Raw genomic sequence first — 20,530 nt, 5'->3', positions numbered from 1 at the left:
GTTAAATATGTGATGTCCTTTAAGTGAGGCAAAATATTATGAGGGAAAAAATTCTATTCCTCTCTCTAACCTTAGCAATTATTTAACCTAAGGATTATACAATGTTTACTTGAACTCAGAATATAAAGCATTTAAATCCCGAGTTTTTCCCAAATGAGTAACCATTAACTAAGATATAAGGTAGTTGTGGATTTGTTTTTATTTGATATATGAGATTAAGAAATTTTTGTTGTGGATGGAGTGAAATTTGCATTACTCTTAGGTTACCTTCCAAAGCCTGAATTAAAATTAAGGAAATAAGTTGCTCTACTGTTTGAGCATTTTACTTAAATAGTAAAGCAGATTTGATTTCCATTGTATATAAAAGTGATTTTATATTTAAGACGGATAAAATTTGCTTGAAAAATCAATTTTTCTTTCTAAATCCTTTTTTTTTAAATTAATTTCTTTATTGGTTAAGGTATTACATATTTGTCCTCAACCCCACATTCCAATCCCCCACCCCCCCACTCTTGCCCCAACACTCCTATTGTCCTTGACCACTGGTTAGGCTCTTATGTGTGCATATAAGTCCTTTGGTTGATCTCTCCCTTTTATCCCCACCCTCCCTTTGAGGTTTAACAGTCTGACCCATGGCTCCTTATCTCTGGGTCTGTTCTTGTTCATCAATCTATGTTGTTCACCATTTCCCCTAGATGAGTGAAATCATGTCCTACTGGAAATATATTTATAAGAATAAAAAATGAGACAAGCAATAATCATTATGCTGAAATCCTTATTTTTAAAAAAGATATTCTTGAATTAGAAATATAGATGTATAGAAATTGGAGTATTGCTAGAGGGATGTGATAATTGTAGTACTACATGGAAATTATTTTATTTACTTTTCTAATTGCCTGTTACATTTTATCTTTTAGATCCTATTTGACCAAACTCAGAGATCAATAAAGGCACAGCTTCAGAACTTTGTTAAAGAGTAAGTCAATTGCAGTGAAGGAAAAAGTAAAGCATGTAGTTAATTATTACATCTAGAAGTTGGTATCTTTGGAGAGAAATGATGGAAGAAATAGTGCATTATGAAAATATTAGAGCTTTTTTTGGTTTTGCTTTGTGAAATGTGTATTGCACTTTTTCCAGAAGTATTTTATATAGAATCAGACAAAATACCTTATAGTGAGTCATTTATACTGTAAAACATCTGCTCAAGATACATAGGTAGAATTATTATTAATTAATTATATAAATGTAAAGAATCCAATGACCTTTCAAAATCAAAGCAAACCTCAAGAATAATTGAAATACTATCATATTGTAGTTGATATTAAATTTTGCATTCTGTCAGTATGGTATTTGAAGGGAAGATAATATATGGAAATGAGTAATGAAAGTGCATGCTTTTTGCTACATATGAGCCTTTTGTGTCACATTCATTACATTTCTAAAAAATACCCATCTTTTCTGTTTTTCCCCCCCAGATTAATTCAGATTTTCTTTTTTAATTCCTGACCGAAAATATATATTAAGTTACAGATAAAGTTGATTATAATATTATACAATATTCAGGATAAATTATAGATGTTATGAGCTGTAAATAGTGGCAGATCACAGAAATGTAATGCATTGCCATTTTAGTAGTTTATAATTGTTATAGTGGAGGTGATGTCTTGCAGATTCTTTATAATTTACTTCATAATAGGCTAATATTCAGAATGTCCTGATAGAATGTATACATGGCAGTTGATGGCTTCTTACAAGAGTTCTTTCTTAGGTAAACTTTATTATTATTATTTTTTAAAAAGTTGTCTGTCTTCAAGTTATTTTGCCAATTTCCCTGATAGAAAAAGTAAAAGCAATCAATGTTTCTAACTCTCTATCCCTCTCTCTTCTTCTCTGTAAAAATAAATAAATAAATAAATAAATAAATAAATAAATATATTTTTAAAAAAGAAAAAGTAAAAGCAAAGTGATATTATATACTTACATAAGATTATTAATGAAATCAAGGATTTCAGATTTTCAGACTATTGAAATGAATACTGTTATCCTTTATGAGTATAAGAATTCTTTTAGAAAGCATTATAAATTTGTGTTTTAAAAATACATTCATGTCCTTTGGGCCAGTGGTTCCCTCAACAAGGAATGAATGTTGTTTCTTAAAGTGTGGTCTGAGACCACCCATAGCAGTAAAACCAAGGGTGTGTCTTAACACCCACCCCTCCACCCCACAAACACAGATTTCTGTGATTCATCACAAAGACTAATGAATTGTAATCTCTGGAAGAGGAGATTATATTTGCATGTTAAATTTGCATTTTTAGCAACTTCTCTGGGGTGATTTTTATGTATTTTACTACTTAAAAATCATTTGCTTAAATAATGATACATGCCCCTGAATTTGTTTTGAGGGGGGAAAATTAACTTTGCCTTTTATGTTTCTGTAATGTTAATTTGATAATTTATTTTCACCTCAGATTCAAAAATCTAAGTAAGGAAACATTAGGGGACTATGTTGGAATTACATATAATTAAAAACAATATATACTGTAGTCAGAAGAACTATTGAGTGTTATTGCACAGTGAATCAAATAAGTAGAGGAACATAATTAAATTCTAAGTGTTATTTTGCTAAAATTTTTGATCAAGAAGATTTTATAATGTTTAACTGTTTTTATTTTTTAGAGATCTTAGAAAATTCAAAGATGCCAAGAAGCAATTTGAAAAAGTCAGTGAAGAGAAAGAAAATGCACTAGTAAAAAATGCTCAAGTACAGAGAAACAAACAGCACGAAGTTGAAGAGGCCACAAACATTCTGACAGCAACAAGAAAATGTTTTCGACACATAGCCCTCGACTACGTTCTTCAGGTATGTTTATTATATATTCTTTAAAAATGCTTACTAGATGGAGGAGGATCAACTGGGGATAAAAGGGGAACGTCTGTAATACTTTCAGCTTAAGAAAAATGCTTAACGAACATGTCTTACTTTTGAGTGGTTGCACTGAAAATAATAATATATATTTTTTAGTTTAAAATTAAACTGAAATTTTGTGAAAAAAAATTCACTTGTTTGTATATCTCTCTGTGTATGAATATGTATAACTTTGCTTGTGATTTCTTCCCCTTTTCAGTTAACATTATACTTTCCCCATTTAAAATGTTATAAAAAGCATTTTTAATTTTTATATTTTATGGAGTTGCTATGTTAATTTAATTAATATTCGACTGAGACAATTTTAGTGTTGCCACTTTTACTGGCAATAGTGAAAATATAGTTTTCAATAATTTTAAGTGATGATAACATCTTTGCATATAGGTCTTTTTCCACATTTCTGATTTTTTCTTTAGGGTAGATTCTAGAGATACCAAGGCTCACCGTATTGCCAAATGAAAAATATATCTAGAATATCTAGAAGTAGTGCTCTCATGTTTTGTATTAGGTGCTGTTTTTTAAAACTAAAGATTTGTTTTTTTAAAACTAGTGTCTGGTATTTTGCCTGGTGATCTTCTGGTCTAAACTTGAAACCAGTTTGAAGGTAATAGGTCTCTAAAGAAATTTAAGAGAAATGAAAAATGAAGGCACACATTATACATACATTATTTCACATGTGCATTATGTGTCCCTATAGGTCATGGATTTTAAAGCTTAAAAGCATTAAGGCTTAGGGAATTATCCTTTCTAAATCTTCTTGTTATAAAAAAGCAGCGAGTCCCCAAAGATTGTTGACTTAATGACAATCACAGACTATTTCTTAAAGCAGTCCTATCTAATAATCCTATCTAATAAAGAAGAAATATGCAAATTGACATCACTTCCATCACAAAGATGGCAGCGCCCATGGCCAAAAGATGATGGCACCCAGTCCCCTCAGCCCTGCCGTAGTCGTCCTTTTAGCCTTGCCATGGTGAGGCCAAGCAGGCTCCTGCAGAGTCTACAGGGTCCTCGCAGAGAGCAGACATCAGGGCCCTACTTGCTACCTGTCTGTGGAGGTGAGCCAGAGAGCAGACAGCAGGGCCCTATTGCCCCTTGCCATGGTGGCGAGGGGCAAGCAGGCTCCTTCAGAGAGCAGACACAAAAGCCTGCGGCAATGACAAATAGGTCCGCAGGGAGCAGGCCTAAACCATCGGTAGGACATCCCCTGAGGACTCCCAGATTGATGAAGGTGCAGGTCGGGCTGAGGGACCCAACCCGCACTCCCCCACCCCCTGTGCACAAATTTTATTCACCGGGCCTCTAGTACATAAATAATAGTATACAAGCTAGTGATTAAAACTAACCAATAACTTTGCAAAATAGTAGAAAGTGACTAATATTTTTTCTCTTAAGTTCCTGTTTAATTAGTGGAAACTTAAATTTTATTTAATTTATTATTATTTATTATTTTTTTAATTTAATTTAATTTTTTTTTCAATTTTTTTAAATTAAATTATTATCTTTGTACATATACCATTGCCCACCCCCTCTCATATATGCCCTCCCTCCCCAGAGTTTTGTGTCCATTGGTTGTACTTATATGCAAGTATATAAGTCTTTCGGTTGATCTATTATCTCCCCCAGATCTCCCTACCCTCCCCGCTGCAATTTGACAGTCTGCTTGTTGCTTTACTGTAAGAGTGAAGTAGCCGAAACTGGTTTGCCTCAGTGGATAGAGCGTCAGCCTGCGGACTGAAAGGTCCCAGGTTCGATTCTGGTCAAGGGCATGTACCTTGGTTGCGGGCACATCCCCAGCAGGGGGTGTGCAAGAGGCAGCTGATCGATGATTCTCATCAATGTTTCTCACTCTCTATCCCTCTCTCTTTATCTCTTTAAAAAAATCAATAAAATATATATTTAAAAGAGTGAAGTAAACTCCCTTTATTAATGAAAGGCTTTTAGAATAGTGTAGTCTGTATTTTCTGTCTCTTCACTACCTCACATTCATACAACTTTCTGTGGTAGTATGAGTTCTCAGTCTTCCTACCCCATTACTCTGAAGTACTCATGCTAGTGTTATTCATTAGATACATTTTAGTTTTTAGCCAACTTGACTATTGCGTGTCACTGAAAATTGAGGCCATACTTCTCCTTGAAATGTAAATTTTGTCTTGATTTTTCTTAAACCATTTTCAGATCATCATCTTCTGTTTCTTTTCCATTTCTGTCATGAGCTTCTCTCCTTTGCCCACCTTTTCACTCTTTTTTTGTGTTTTATCTTTGGTCTTACTCTTTTCTGACTTTATAATTTCTCTGACAGTCTCATTATGCTTGATAACCTTTATATAGAGACGACAGGTTCTTTTTTTTTTCTCTCTCTCTCTTCCACATAAGTATCTCATTTTTTTGTGCCCAAAGCTTAATTCTTCCTCCTAAACAGCTTCTTTTTGTTTTTTCCTAACTGGTTAGGATCACCCTCTTAATCATTGAAGTTCAGATTTGGAGAATTATATTAGATATTCTCCTCACCCTCAACTACTATATCTAACAACCAAAACTACCTTGAAAATTCTGTGTACCTCTTAAATCTGTTCTCTCACTCTTGCTGTAGCCCTCACACAAGTTCTTACTGTGTGTGTGTGTGTTTGTGTTTAATATAGTACGTATATTAAGATGTTCTCATGCAGTTGGTCTTTCTTGCATTGTTTTTACTACCCCCATTATTAATTTATTCTCTGTTCTGTGGTCAGAGTTATTCAAACTTCTTCAGGCAAAGTGAATTATTTTTCCCTCTGCCTCCTCTGTGCTACATTAATATTGTCATACACATTGCTGTTGAAGTACTTAACCCATTTATTCTAATTTTCTAATTATTTATTTATATGTCTTTTCTACTAGATTGTATCTTTTTCCTCTAGTGTGGTGGTTGGAAAGTAGTAATACATGTTTTTTTGAGAGAACGAATGGTTTAATTTCTTTTTATCCAAGGTTTTTTTTTTTTTTTTTTTTTTTCCATTTATTTTTAGAGAAAGTGGAAGGGTGGGCGGGGGGGACAGAAAAAGTGGGAGAGAGAGAAACAGCAGTGTGAGAGAGACACCTTGATTGGTTGCCTCCTGCACGCACACAGAGTGGGGCAGGGATTGTACCTGAAGTCCAGGTACATGCCCTTCACTGGGAATTGAACCCCCGGCATTTTGGGGTTTGGGCAGATGCTCTAAGCCACATGTGTCAAACACAAGGCCCGCGGGCCAAATCCATCCCGCCAGGCCTTGCAATGTGGCCCGCACCGCGCTGTCATCACTGCACTCCGCTGCGTTTCTATCACAATGACAGTTTATGACTGTTCAGTAAACCATTCGGCCTGCGATTTAGGCTGGATTTTAGATTTTGGCCCCTTCTCTGATTGAGTTCGACACCCCTACTCTAAGCACTGATCAATATTGGCCAGGGCCAAATAGCTTAATTTTAAATTTAATTTGAGAAGAGGGATACAGATAAAATAGTCGTTATTTTCAAACTTACATATAAAATTTCCATTTTTTTTGGTGTCCATCTAATAGTTTTGTTAAGAGTTCCAACTTTCCTTTATTAGTTTGTTTGATTTTTCTGATGAGAACTGTTGTCTCATTTTATTATATGGCCGAAGTGTCTTAGAGAATATTAAATATAAAATTTCCAGATTTATAAAGGTTTTCATGATTTAGCTTCTCTAAATATTTCCCATTTGTTTTTTATTTGTATGTTTTTGTTTGCTTTTTTGTTTTTAATCCTCACCCAATGATATTTTTCCATTGATACCCTGAAGGGAATGTGCAGGAGACAGCTGATCATTGTTCCACTCGCACATCAATGTTTTTCTCTCCCTCTCCCTTCTCTCTTAAAATGAATAAAAATATATTTTTAAAATTAAACAAAAGAAGAAGAAAATATAAGGTAGTTATGATTACTATGAATAAAATAACAGGGTTGATATACTAGAGAGTGTGTATAGGTCTATTTTAGACCTTTGTAAAGAGAAAGTATTTAAACTATCTTAACATGAAGTTAGAACAGCCAGTATGCAGGCATTGAGGTGGGAGTAGTATTGGATTGTGGTTGAACACAGAAAGGGGGAAAGTGGTAGAAAAGTAGGTTGGAGAAGTAGGTAGGTAGAGGCCAATCACAAAGGATCTTGAAGACTGGTAGGGAGTTAGGAAGCTTTAAGCTAGATGGAACATGATCTTATTTATATTTTAAAAAGATCGCTCTGGTTGCTGAATAGATTGTAGGAAGTCAAGAGTGGAAACACTAGTTCATAGACTATTGCAGCAATCTAGAAGAGATATGATGATGGTTGATGATAGTGGTAAAAGTGATGACAGTTTCATTCGGATATATGTTGAAAGGTCTTGATGAGCAAATCAGATAAGAAATGGGGGGGAAAAATGGAACTCAAATATCTATCAAAATGATAGGTTTAGCATTACAATATTATGATTTAAACTCAGCCTACTTTTCTTTGAGATCAAAATGGGTTAGAATTTCATTGGTATGTTTGTCTTAACAGTTTTCACAAAAGTAGGCCAAAGGGTGGAAAATTTGAACTTTGTTTTTATTTACTTTTTAGGGAAAATGTTAAACCGTTAGGATAAACAACTTTTACAATATTGCAGTATGGATTACTTTTTAAAATAATGTGTGGATGACTAACGAAGTGTATTTTCCCTCAGATTAATGTCCTTCAATCAAAAAGGAGATCAGAAATCCTAAAATCAGTAAGATATTTATTGAAATGATGTTTTAAATATTTTAATATGAAATTACCTGTGTGTGTGTGTGTGTGTGTGTGTGTGTGTGTGTGTGCCGTGCGCGTGAGCACTTACATATTTATTCCAGGTTCATAATTAATTTATTTATCTTTTTTGTATTAATTATATGTCATCTACTTTTTGTTTCTGTCATCTTACAGTTATTTGTGTGTGTCTTATCACTTAATACATTAATCTCCTTAAATCAGACATTTAAATATTTAAGATTCAGGGCATACATAAATAGCATTTAGAGAATTTTTTCCTTAGTGTTGCTGATAATGTATCAGCCTTTGACTTGTTCTTTGGTGTGCAGTTAGAGAACAAAGGGGATGAAAATTAAGGATCACTTTTTTCCCCCTTAGCTTTTGCAACCCATGTTGACTTATATTTTGTTCTAAAGTTAATAAGGAAATGGGCAGGGAATGGTAGTGGTGTGGCATTACACTTTTATATTTTGAAAAACTTAGAAATAATTTTTCCTGTCTGATTTTGTTCACTGACACTATTTTTTTTTTCCTTTGAAAGGGTATACTTAAATTGCTTTTGATTCTTATCCCTAGGTAGCTTTTTTCTAAAATTTGTGTGTGTGTGTGTATTTTTGTGTGTGTGTATGTATACACACACACATGTGTATGTGTGTGTGTGTGTGTGTATATATATATACATGTATATATACACACACACACATGCACACACATACATATATACAAACACACACATATATATGTATGTATATGTATGTATATAGTTGTTACTTTTTAATCTGATAATTACATTTTACTTCTGGTTTACATCTACCTCCTCCTGATTGAGAGTAATGTATGTTAGTTATAGGAAATTCGAAAATAAAATGCATGAAGAAATAAATAAAAATACTTATAAATCTTACCACTAAGGGAGAATCACTGTTAATATCTTGATGGCGTGGGTGTTTCAGGGGGCAATGGGGTGATAAGGACATATATGTAATACCTTAATCAATAAAGGAAAAAGTAAAAGTAAGTCATAAGGAAGAGAAAAAAAAAATCTTGGTTTATATCTTTGTCTTTTTTTTTCTTTTTCTGAGTGTGTGTGTGTGTATACACACACACACATATACATACATATATATATATATATATATATATATATATGAACATTACTATATACTTGTAAAATTGCATTTAATTTTTAAAAGAAAATAGGAATAATTTCTATATATTGTTTCATAACTTTCTTTTTTCACTGATACGCCCCAAAATCATCAGATGCCATTAAATATTTTTTATGTAATGTTGACTTTTGTTGCCAGGCACAGTTCCATCATGCCGATTTACGAGGGGTGGGCAAACTTATTTTTGAAGGGCTAGGTAGTAAATATGTTAGGTTTTGTGAGTGATATGTTCTGTGTCACATCGACTCAAGCTGTGCTGCTGTTATCAGAAAGCAGCCATAGACAATATATAAATGAATGACATGGCTATATTCTAATAAAACTTTATGGACTTGGAAATTTTAATTTCATATAATTTTCATGCATCATGAATTTGATATCTTTTCACATTCTTTCAGCCATTTCAAAATGTAAAACTATTGTTAGCTCATAAGCCATCAAAATACAGTTGGTAGATATATTGTAGTTTGCTAATCATAGGTTGCTGACCATGAATATGCCATATATTATCTTCACTCATTAATGGATTTTTAAGTAATTTTCATGTTTTTGACATTAAAATATAACATTATAATGATTGTTCTAATGAATAATATGATTATTTCCTTAGTGTGAATAAAGACAAGAGATTACTTAGTCAAAGATTATAAACACTTACTAGGATTAAGAAAAATACTGTCAAATTTCAAGGATTGCACATTTCCACTAGTAGTTTGTGCAAGTGAACATTTTCCCACCTCTTATCAATGCTGGGTATTAGTTATAATTGGGTAGTAGATAATGTCATGTGATTGTTCAATTTTACTTTTATTTAATTCAAATGTATTTGAACAGTTTTTCCATATATTTTTGTCCACTTGTGTTCCTTATGTATGTCCTTTGTCTATTTTTCTGTTGGCATGTTCATTTTTTTCATACTGATGTGTAACCTCTCTTTCGTATTAAGACTATTAACTCTTTGTCATGTGTTGTTTTCCTAGTTTATCATTTATTTTTTAATATGCATATGTATTTTGATGTGCTGACATATTTTACATTTTTATGTAGTTGTAGTTATTAATATACCCCCTTTTAAAATATATTTCAGTGTTTTTTATAATATTCACAAAGTTGTTCAATCATTATCTAATTTCAGAATAATCTTTTAGTAAGCTTTGTCTTTGGGTATTATTTAATTGTTTTTTTCTCTTAAAAATTTCTTTTGAAGAATTCTTAAGTACTATGAACCTTATGATCTATTTTAGATATCAGAGTATTAAACATGGGTCATCTTGCTAAAAATAATGTGGTTGTTAGAGGATTCTTTTAATATTTATTACTTATTGAATTGTTTATTTTCTTTTCATGTGCTAACTTATCTAATAAAAGTAGAGGTGATTTTTCTCTAATATATAGGTAAAGTATAGGAAGTCTGGAAAAAGAATCTCAATCCATTAATGACATTTTAGATTTTTGGAATGAGTAGAAAGAAACCTCTATAACAAAGTGTTGATTCATTTTATTTTGGTATCTTAAACAAATAAGAGCATTCCCCTACTTTGGGTTGTGCTTGGTAATCTAGTAGGCTGTTAAGTGTTTGTGATGGTTTTATTTTATTTTGAGTACTTCATATTTCTCCTTTTAATCTTTTAATGTCTTATTTGCAATTTAAGTTTTTGCCAGTAAATTTGGTTGAAAGTCTCAAAGATATTTCATAGTGGAATATAGTGGAACTATTGAAAACTTAATTCTTCGAACTGTAACTATGAAAATTTTGATCATCAGGATATAGTCCAAACAACTAAAATTTGGTGCATTGTTAAAACTTTAAACGATTTAGATATATCTTTTAAATAAAAATTGTCACATTTGTATTTTTAAAACACTCCTTTTTATACATATTTCTTTTTAAAAATATGTTTTTATTTATTTTAAAGAGAGAGGAAGAGAGAGGGACAGAGAATTAGAAACATCAATGAGAGAGACACAAGGATCAGGTGCCTCTTGCACACTCCCAACTGCGGATTGAGCCTGCAACCCAGGCATGTGCCTTCAACAGGAATTGAACCAGGGGCCTCTTGGCTCATGGGTGAACACTCAACTACTGAACCATATCAGCCAGGCTCTAAAATACTATTTTAAGAAAAATGATCCAGTTTAATTTTAAGTAGGTTTGATATTTTAGTCTCTTGTGGAATAATTTCAAACATGAGGTAGGATAAGGATTAATAAGAATTTTGAAATTTTTTTTAAGAATTGATATTTAAATGCTAATCTTTTTTTCTTTTGTTAGATGTTATCCTTCATGTATGCCCACTTGGCCTTCTTTCATCAAGGATATGATCTATTTAGTGAACTTGGGCCCTACATGAAGGACCTCGGTGCACAGGTATAGCTCTTGATTCTTTGTTATATACTGATATATACATTTTTAAAAATTGAGATATAGTTGACATATAACATTATATTACTGTAAGGTATACAATAAAATTATTTTACACACATGGAGACACACACACACACACACACACACACACACACGAAAGATCATCATAATAAGTCTAATTAGGATCCATCACCTCCTATAATTTTAAGTCTGTTCCTCTTGATCTATTCTCATATCAACATTCAAATATATAATACAGTATTATCTACACTAATAAAATAGAAAGATGCAAATTGACTGTACCTTTAAGACACCCACCAGCCAATCATGAGTGAGTATGCAAATTAACCCAACAAAGATAATGGTTAATTTGCATACACAGGTGCCAAGTGGCCAGGGGCTGGGCAGCATGGGAAGACGGAAAGGAGGTAAGAATGGCCAATTTTTAAGAGATTGCTAGGTAAAGGGAGTTCCATGAAAACAAAATGAAAGGAGATGGGAAACTGGGAGAATGTGGTAGTATAGGCTAAGGAAAGAGTGTCTCAAAAACGGAGGGCATGGTTACAGTACAAATATTGGAGAGAAGGTAAAGTAAACCTAGGACTGAGAAATACCTATTGGGTTTAGCAACAGAAGGTTACTTATCTCTGTGAGAGTTGAGAGTCCTCACAGCAGGAACTCTAAATTCTTAATTTATATTTATAAAGCTAAATTACAGTGAATAGATGAAAATGAAATGGGCAAGTAGAGAAGAGGGGAGAGTATTCAAGAAGTTGTGCTGTGAAGGAAAGAGAGAGAGAAGATGGTAGCTAGAGAGGAAGGTTTATTTAGGGTAGTGTGATTTGCAGATGTGAGGGCCATCTGGCTGCAACATCTGTCAACCCATTGATTGCCAGGATTGATTTGGCTGATCTTGCTGACTAGGCAGAGTCTTCTTCCTCCTTTACTGATCCTTGTGTGTCCCTTCTGAAGCTGGGCTCTCAGTCAAAGAGGACCACCTTCCCCACTGGAGGAGATGACCGTTTTCAGTCAGGCTTATACAAGTAGCTGTGCTCCCATGCTAGAACCTGCAGACAAGCCCTCAAGGCCCATTTATAGGAGAAAGTTGGGTAGTCAAGCTTCCAAGACTTCAGACATATCCAAATGAAGCTCTGCACATGTCTGTCTGCCTTTCTTAAAAAAAAAAAAAAAAAAAAAAAAGGAAAGGGGTAGTATGATTCACACAAATTTTAAAAGGGTAAGGGAATGGAAAAAGTTGAATAATAGAGAAGTGATATCTGAGGTGATAGGAGTGGTGAGAATTCAGAACACAGGTAGAGGATTGGGCTATCTAGTTACAGGGGCCTGTGAAACTCACAATCTCCAATAGTACTAGAAACATGGGGTACGTCCTGCTTTGCTCCAAACTCTCTGTTGCTGATACATTCCCAGCATCTAGAAGATAAGAAGGCTAGTCTTCACATCTGCCTAGCTCATAACTCCCCTAACTCTCCTCCAGGTTGACAAATATTTTTTCCTTTATACTTCTCCAACAGTTTAGGAGGGGGAATTTTCCCTCTTTCTGCTGCATTAGCAGTGGGGTAGAATGCAGAAGTAGAATTTACTACCAATTTGACAGGCACAAAAGCATCACTTCCACACAGTACTGTGTGGAAGGTACATCAAGTTTATTAGGTTGAATCTTGGAGTTTCGTGTATTGCACTTCAATCTGAATGAATAACATTTATATGCCATTCAATTAAAGGCTATAAAACCATGGGATAAGGATTATTCAGTATAGGAAACTATTGAGGACATACATTTTCCTAGTGTAGCATGTATCAGCATTACCCATTAAATCGTGTTACATAACACTAAGGTATGTATGTATTAGATCCTATAGTAGAATAGTATAGTTACCATCCAAATAAAATATTTCATAATAGTAATAGTTCAGTTTCAGTATGTTTTCTTTTGGTTCTTTATTACTATTCAGTGATATGAAGAATTTATGGCCAGAATATTCTCCTGTAAAAAAAAACAACATCATTTGTGATACAGACTGAATAAAGGATCAAATAGTTTAATTAATTAATTTTATCTTTATTGTTGCAAGTATTACAGATGTTCTTCCTTTTCCCCCTATTCACCCCCTCCACTATGCTTCTGCCCTGCCCTGCCCTAGGCCTTTACCACACTATGATTTGTGTCCATGGGTGATGCATATAAGTTTTTTTGGTTAATCTCTTCCAGCCAACTTGAAAACAGGAAGTATCTTATCCTGGTGAACTTCTGAGAGCTGCCTTGTACTAGCTTAGTTGCTTTTTTTTTTTGCTGTTGCAGAAAAAAAATCACCAGTGTATCTTCTTTCTATCTTTGATTGTAACTACCAGAATTGCTGAGTGGGTCAGCAGGTGATAGAAATTAGAGTCATTTTCTTTGTTCAAGGAGTGAACAAGTTATCTCGTATCCTTGACCAGGCATCCTGTCACATTTGTTTGAACCATGGTTATTCTTAGAAATATTTTCCTCAGAGGAGTTATGGACCTTTTCAAGGAGGATTTGATACTAGAAAACAAAATAAAACAAAAACATTTCCAATTTAAAGTTACAGTATAGTCAAAATGCTTTCTTAAAGTTCATTTAAATTGACTTACTGGGACTATGGTTATAAAAATAAGCATACGGTTTTTTAAAGTCTATATAATTTTCTCTTTCCCTTTATAGTTGGATCGAATGGCTGTGGATTCAGCAAAAGAGAAAAGAGAGATGGAGCAAAAACATTCCACCATTCAACAAAAGGTAGCTGAGGGGGAAAGTTGAAGGAGATTAATTTCCATTTTACTCAATAGTTTGATTATTGTTTTTTAGCAAGACACTGTTTTATTGGAACAAGTCATTTGAGTTGTTTTAATAATTAAATTTGCATGTGAATTCCTCTTTTTGTGAAAAGTAAAATATTTTTCGATGTCCAGGCATTTGTTTTATTATTCTTTTACATCAAAATATTTGAAACCATGCTCTTGAACCAGTTTGCAAAAACATCAATCTGTTAGGGCCTTAACTAATTTAAAAGTGTCCTTAGTTAGAATTTAAGACTATAGTTTCAGGTAGGCTGTTACCAATCCCTTTAGAAGTGTGTGTGTGTGTGTGTGTGTGTGTGTGTGTGTGTGTGTGTGTGGTGGTGGTGGTGGTGGGGTTGGGTTGGGAATGTGGGTGGGTAGGTAAGGGTGGAATACACCTCAGCATCAATGTGGATTTTGGTATTATGGACTTCCCATCTGGCAGCACTCTAAGGTAGCACCCTCCCATCTTAATGTGATGCTGAAATTCCACTTGCATTTCTTGTTAATTTGCCTAAGCCTAGCTAAACTGATATTGGAGAAATATATTTTTAAGTGAAAATTTAAGTATGAAACCAGTTTTTATTTCTGTGTGCTAAAAGCTTTGAATATTACAAACCTGGAATTCAACCTAATGATACTTATCTTACATAGTCAGTGATATTTTTTTGTAGTAATCTGAAAACAAAAGGAGAGATTTATAGGTTGAATATAATAACAATACAAGCATATGACAAGATGCCTCTGTCCTGTCAAGGCAGATGCCCTAACTACGAAGGTGGTTTTCCCAGGGTGAGGCTTTTGGATCACATTCCTGATCTAACACGTGAGATTTTCCCAGATGTGGCAAACTCAGCTAAATAATTTGTGGAAGTGGAGGGCTGGGTTTGTACTTTCCCCTAAAAGGAAAAAAAAGATGCCTTCTAGCATTGCTTTAAAGGAATCTGTTCCTTCGTTGTTGAGCAATCAAATCAACTTTTGTTATGATTGACTTAGAATTTAAAATACCATTAAACTAGATCTGACATAGAACATGTCAGGGGGGGGGGAAGAAAGTGAAATCGGTAATAAAAGTAAGGAAAATTTTGTTGGTGATGGGTTATTGATACTCAAAGAGAAATATTGTCTACCACTCCATCTTTAAATTTAGTTACTTCTAGCTATAGTCTAGTAAGACTAATTCCATCTTTTGTTTTTGTTAAAGGTTAAATTACTTTGGGTTGGGTAACTTTTTTAAATGACATTACCATGGAAAGATTTTTAAAAATTTGGGACCAATCATTTCTAATTAAAACAAGAGGTTATGATATTGTAGAAACACAGCTGTTTGCTTAAAATAAATTATTTGATTAATATTATGCATCTTTTAATGTCTTTCCCTATTATGTACACAATTCAAAGTTAGTAAACTATTAAATTTAAAATTAATTTATTTGATTTTTAAGTAATAGTATATTATTGTTTTCCTTTAAAGAAAATAATCCTATTTTTGCTCATTATAAACATATATACTTACTTTTTTTCTGCCCTTAAATGCTGACACAAGGCTGCCTTACAGGTAAAATAAAAAGGGGGGGGGGGGGGGAAGGAAAAAGATCCAGTCAATTAAAAATTAAGGGAAAGTCTGACTAATGTAATTATTTTGATTTTCAAGAATTGAAGTTAATCAGTTAAAGAAATAAAGATGCTATGCATAATCAATTCATGCAAACTATTTTTCAAAATGTTACATCATTCCCATCAGGCAGCACTGTCTGAGAATTCCCATTGCTCCTTGCCACCTCATTGTATTGTGAGAATTTTTTTTGGTGTGTGCTTATTTTGGTGGGTAGATAGTGACATCTCATTGTCATTTTAATTTATGAGGTATGCTTTAGTCACAAGTGAGCTTGAGTACCTTCCCTATGTCTCTGGTCACTTGAATATCCTGTTTTGAAATGTCTGTTAGTCTTTTTTCCAATTTTTCCATTAGATTGCCTAACTTGATCCTAGTCTTCATATATTCTGACTATATCCTTAAAAGGATATATGTTTTTGATTTTCACAAGTTGTTTTTTTTTTTTTTAAAGTCTTTTATGGTTTTGTGAGTGTGTGTGTGAGTGTGTGTGTGTGTGTGTGTGTGTGTATCTTTTCGTGTCTTGCTTAAATCCTTCCCAACCCAAGATCATGACGCTATATTTCCTGTATAATCTTGTGTGTTTGTAGGTTTGCCTTTTATGTTTCGATCTTTAATCCATCTGTAATTGGGGTTTTGTGTATGGTGTGAGGTAGAGATCCAGTTTCCTTTTTTGTCTCACATTGATAGCTAATCAGTTATTAAAAGGTTTATTATTTCCCTGCTATTCTGTGTTTTATTCTCTGTTATATGTCACATTTCCATATACAAGAGGCTGGCTTCAGGTTCTCTTCTTCATTGTGTCTGTGTGTGTGTGTTAGTTGTGCCAGTATTCTGTTGTCTTAAATATTTTAGCTATATAGTACCTCTTATATCTGACAAAGTAAAGCTTCCTACTCTCTTTTCTTCAAAAATGAATTGCCTAAATTTTGCATTTCCATTTAAATTTCAGAAGTATCTTTTCATGTATCATAAAAATTGCTTTTGGGAATTTGATTGAGAGATTGCATTAGATCTGTTATCAATTTGGGGAAGAATTCATATCTTTTTTCTGTAATGTCTTCTGATCCATGAGATTAAAATATTTTCTTCATTAAGTTTTCTTTAGTGTCCTTCATAAATTTTGATAATTTTCTTATACATCTTTTGTTATTTATTCCTAGATACTTGTATTACAAATGTTATTGTAAATATTATCTTTAATTTTTTTTAACTGTTTACTTTTGTATATAGTAAAGTAAAATGAACTTTTCTGTATTGATTTTATAACCGGTGATCTTGTTGCATTCTTTTTAGTACTAATTTGTCTCTGGATTCTTTGTGTACATCTTGGATATTCTGTGTATAAAGAAGTCATATCATCTGCAGATAATGATAGTTCATTTCTTCCTTTCTAATCTTTTGCTTTTTGTTTGTTATCTTGCTGGCTAAAACATCCACCATAATCTCAACTCAAAGTGGTAATGATGTTCCTTCTTGTCTTCTTTGCAATTTCAAAAGGGAAAGCTTCTGTTAGATTCCCTTTATTGGCCAACCTTACTCTTGCCTTCTGTTCCCTGGGCCCTACACCACAGCTTCAAGTCCTTCGGATGAGTCCAATGCCTTTAAGGTGAAAGCTAGCTTCCTTGCTCTGCTTACCTCTTTGGCTTCCAATTTTCACTCAGTCTTTGGCCTTTGAGTATTCCTTTCTGATTTGTCCACTCATCAATATATTTACAAGCTAATATTATATATCTTATCCAACATGATTAGTTACTTTCATTATATAATAATATAATCTGTCTCATTTTAAGTACAGCAAAATATTAATTTGATATTAATAATAATGAAATTTAAGGCTTAATTTACCTCAAAAATATAATTGAAAATTAGAATACTACAAATGTACTACATTTTTAATGAAGTCTTATTTGATATTTTAGATAGCATCAGGGTTATTAAAAAACTGCTGATGTTACAAATGAAATTCAATTAAAACTATTGCTGACTTAATCCTGTCTGCATAATTATATAAAGTATAGCCTCAAAGAAATTTTAAGTGAAGGAATTAAAATTTTCCTGATTTTTTCCCAAAGAAAAAATAGGAATAAATGTAATAATTCATTTATATATTCTGTTTCATTTGATTATTTTGTATTGTCATGTCTTCTTATGGGTTAATTTTAAGACATGTCAGGTGGATTTTGTTTATAATCCTGATTTTAGTTTACTTTTTTTTTTCTTCCATTTTTAAGACTCAGATTTGGAAGCCTTAGTTGATTCTCACTCTGCCTCTCTCTCAGTGCAGAAACTCCATGTCCAGCAATCTTGGCAGGTGCTCATTCAGCTTTTATAAAAATCTTTCTCAAGACAGAAAGTTTACTACTGCTAATAGGATAACATTCTATTTTGATCATTGGTCCAGAGTACTTTTGAAATTACTGAGACTGATTTTTGAAGTTTTAAATTTGGGGACAGCAGCAATCTTGGATTTTTATCAGATTACTTTGGAAGTTTATCAGGAAAAAATTTAAAGTGGGATTTATGATTTCAATATTTCATGAATCCTTGGGATAAATTTAAAGTTTGAATTGTATAAAAGTGAAGATTAGAATGACAGAAGGTTATGAATGATTCTATAGTCCTCATAAAAAAGAGAACTTGCAATGCCCACTTTAGACTGTGGCTCTCCTTCGTAAGACTAAATTTTATTTTAGGACAAAATGCCTTTATCTTATTTTATTACTCCCATATAGTGAAGTTATTACTTCTATCAGATTAAAAAACTACAATGATAGTAATATAATTAGAAAATAGTGGTAATATCATTTAAAAGTATCTTTTTAATAGTTAGCACACACATCACCTTAAAATGTTGATAAAAAGGAAAACACTTTAAATATAACACCCTGAATAATATTTAGTTGTTTGTTTATTTTTTGGTATACATATTATTTTGTACTTTTAGTCACAGTGTGTATAGAGTTTATATTGTTTTGTTTCCTCTTTCAGGTATATTTCATATAATCACCTATTTTTTATGTCATCATCATCATCATAACAATTATTGCATAATAGTCCACTGAATTGAAATTCTTTATTTAATATGTTGATACATTCTTCTGTTATTGAACATTTAGGTCTCCCCCTTTCTTATGACTATTGTTGATGTAACTATCTTAATGCGAAGTTTTTCTACCATTTGAACTGTTTTTCTAGGATACATTTATTGTCTAGCAACTTGAGTCAAATCATATAAAATTTCTTGTGTTATTTTGTCTAGGATTTCTCCAGTGATGATTCTAAGTTAGAATATAATGTAGATGCTGCAAATGGTATTGTTATGGAAGGATATCTGTTCAAACGAGCCAGCAATGCATTCAAAACTTGGAACAGGTAATATATTTCAAATTTTTCCATATTCTCAGAGTTCTAACTTTTCCTGTGATTTGACAACTCCTTCCTTCATAATTCTCTAAATTCATAGTTCATGGTAATTTTCCTGAACCCATTTCATTGAAGATAAGATGCCCTTCTAGGAAAGGGGACCTTAAGAAGCAAGTGAAAAATGACAACACTAACTTAAAGTTTAAAGGAGGAAGCAAAGGGAGTTTTTATAGTGATTGGTCTATACTGATTTGTCTATTACAGTAAGGACATTTTCAATTTGAGCTACCCCTCATATTTATTAGGAAATAGATCTGATTACAAATCATGTGTTGAATTTAATGGGTAAATAGGTCAAGTGAACTCTTCCCCCCTTTGATTTCCTGTTCTCTATGATGTTTTTTATATTTTCACTTAGTGTTTATTTATGAATTTTAAACAAGGTGCTTCTGATCTTTGCAATAATTTTAATTAATTCTGATCTTTGCAATAATTTTAATTAAGTTTTAGGAAATGGGATTATTCTTATGTGAATTGTGTATGGTAGCTGGTGCTCCTTTATACTTTTTTTTTTTTAAACATATTTTATTGATTTTTCACAGAGATGAAGAGAGAGGGATAGAGAGTTAGAAACACCGATGAGAGAGAATCATAGATCAGCCGCCTCTAGCACCCCCCCCCCCCCACCGGGGATGTGCCCACAACCAAGGCACATACCCTTGCCCGGAATCGAACCCCGGACCTTTCAGTCTGCAGGCCTTTGCTCAATCCACTGAGCCAAACCGGTCCAGCTGGTGCTCCTTTATTCTAAACTTGATAGCTACCAGAAACTCTGCATTTTTTTTTGCTAAATTTATTTTTATAAAATATTATTTCAGTAAATTCTGTTAAGTGAATGAATGTGTAAAGTATTTTCCCATGTATTAATATAATAAAGTGAAATCACTTGAGACATTATGGCTTTAAAAAAAGATTGGGTTGTCTCAGGATAATCCTTCTGAATAGCAGTTACTTAATTTTTTTTAATTCAGTGATGCCTATCTTTATGCAAAAAAAAAAAAAAGGGATAGTAGTCAGAACAATTTTGAATTAAGAGTAGTATTGGGTTCTAGTTAATTGATTTCCTATTATATTATTAGTTGAATATATAAATTTTATTATCTACTTAAACATAATATGAATTCACTTAATGATGGAGATTTTATTTTAAAAAATGTACATTAGCAAAATAAGTAGAGTGTTCCTGGTAAGTTTAGTATATATTTTTGTTTAAATGGAAATGACCATGCTTGAATATTCAACTTATTAAAATGGGTTCCTAGTGTACTTAATCTGATTTTTGGATTATGAGCTTATAGAGATAAAACATTCATTGACATTTTCAAATTTGAGCATTTCCGAATAAATTGGTATTACCAAATGTTTAAGTGGTACATGGTGTGTTTTATTTGAAATTGTTTTTCTTTACCTGAGAATGAATATAAACTGGAAAAATAATGATTTTATG

At 32.7% G+C, this 20,530-nt stretch overlaps 1 protein-coding gene and 1 non-coding gene across 3 annotated transcripts in view; both read left to right on the top strand.

The window, feature by feature from the left end:
- ACAP2 (ArfGAP with coiled-coil, ankyrin repeat and PH domains 2) overlaps positions 1-20,530 on the top strand; it is a 115,580-nt gene that overhangs the window by 53,582 nt on the left and 41,468 nt on the right. The window contains exons 1-7 of one of the 2 annotated variants that reach the window (XM_036446009.2): positions 1,305-1,768; positions 2,680-2,863; positions 7,621-7,665; positions 11,127-11,222; positions 13,927-14,001; positions 15,589-15,600; positions 18,920-19,032. In XM_036446009.2, the coding sequence (XP_036301902.1) occupies positions 1,731-1,768; positions 2,680-2,863; positions 7,621-7,665; positions 11,127-11,222; positions 13,927-14,001; positions 15,589-15,600; positions 18,920-19,032 (563 nt within the window). In that variant the 5' untranslated portion in view covers positions 1,305-1,730. Of the gene's footprint in view, positions 1-917; positions 977-1,304; positions 1,769-2,679; positions 2,864-7,620; positions 7,666-11,126; positions 11,223-13,926; positions 14,002-15,588; positions 15,601-18,919; positions 19,033-20,530 lie in introns of those variants that run through there. The other variant, XM_036446007.2, reaches the window with a different exon arrangement.
- Positions 14,784-14,944, top strand: LOC118725214. The gene has a single exon (XR_004989937.1). It is a non-coding gene; the product is annotated as a U1 spliceosomal RNA (small nuclear RNA).

The sequence above is a fragment of the Pipistrellus kuhlii genome, unplaced genomic scaffold (assembly GCF_014108245.1).
Source record: "Pipistrellus kuhlii isolate mPipKuh1 unplaced genomic scaffold, mPipKuh1.p scaffold_m20_p_2, whole genome shotgun sequence".
In the NCBI taxonomy this organism is placed as follows: domain Eukaryota; kingdom Metazoa; phylum Chordata; class Mammalia; order Chiroptera; family Vespertilionidae; genus Pipistrellus; species Pipistrellus kuhlii.
The sequence above is the reverse complement of the archived record's forward strand: the minus strand, read 5'-3'. Positions and strand labels throughout refer to the sequence as shown.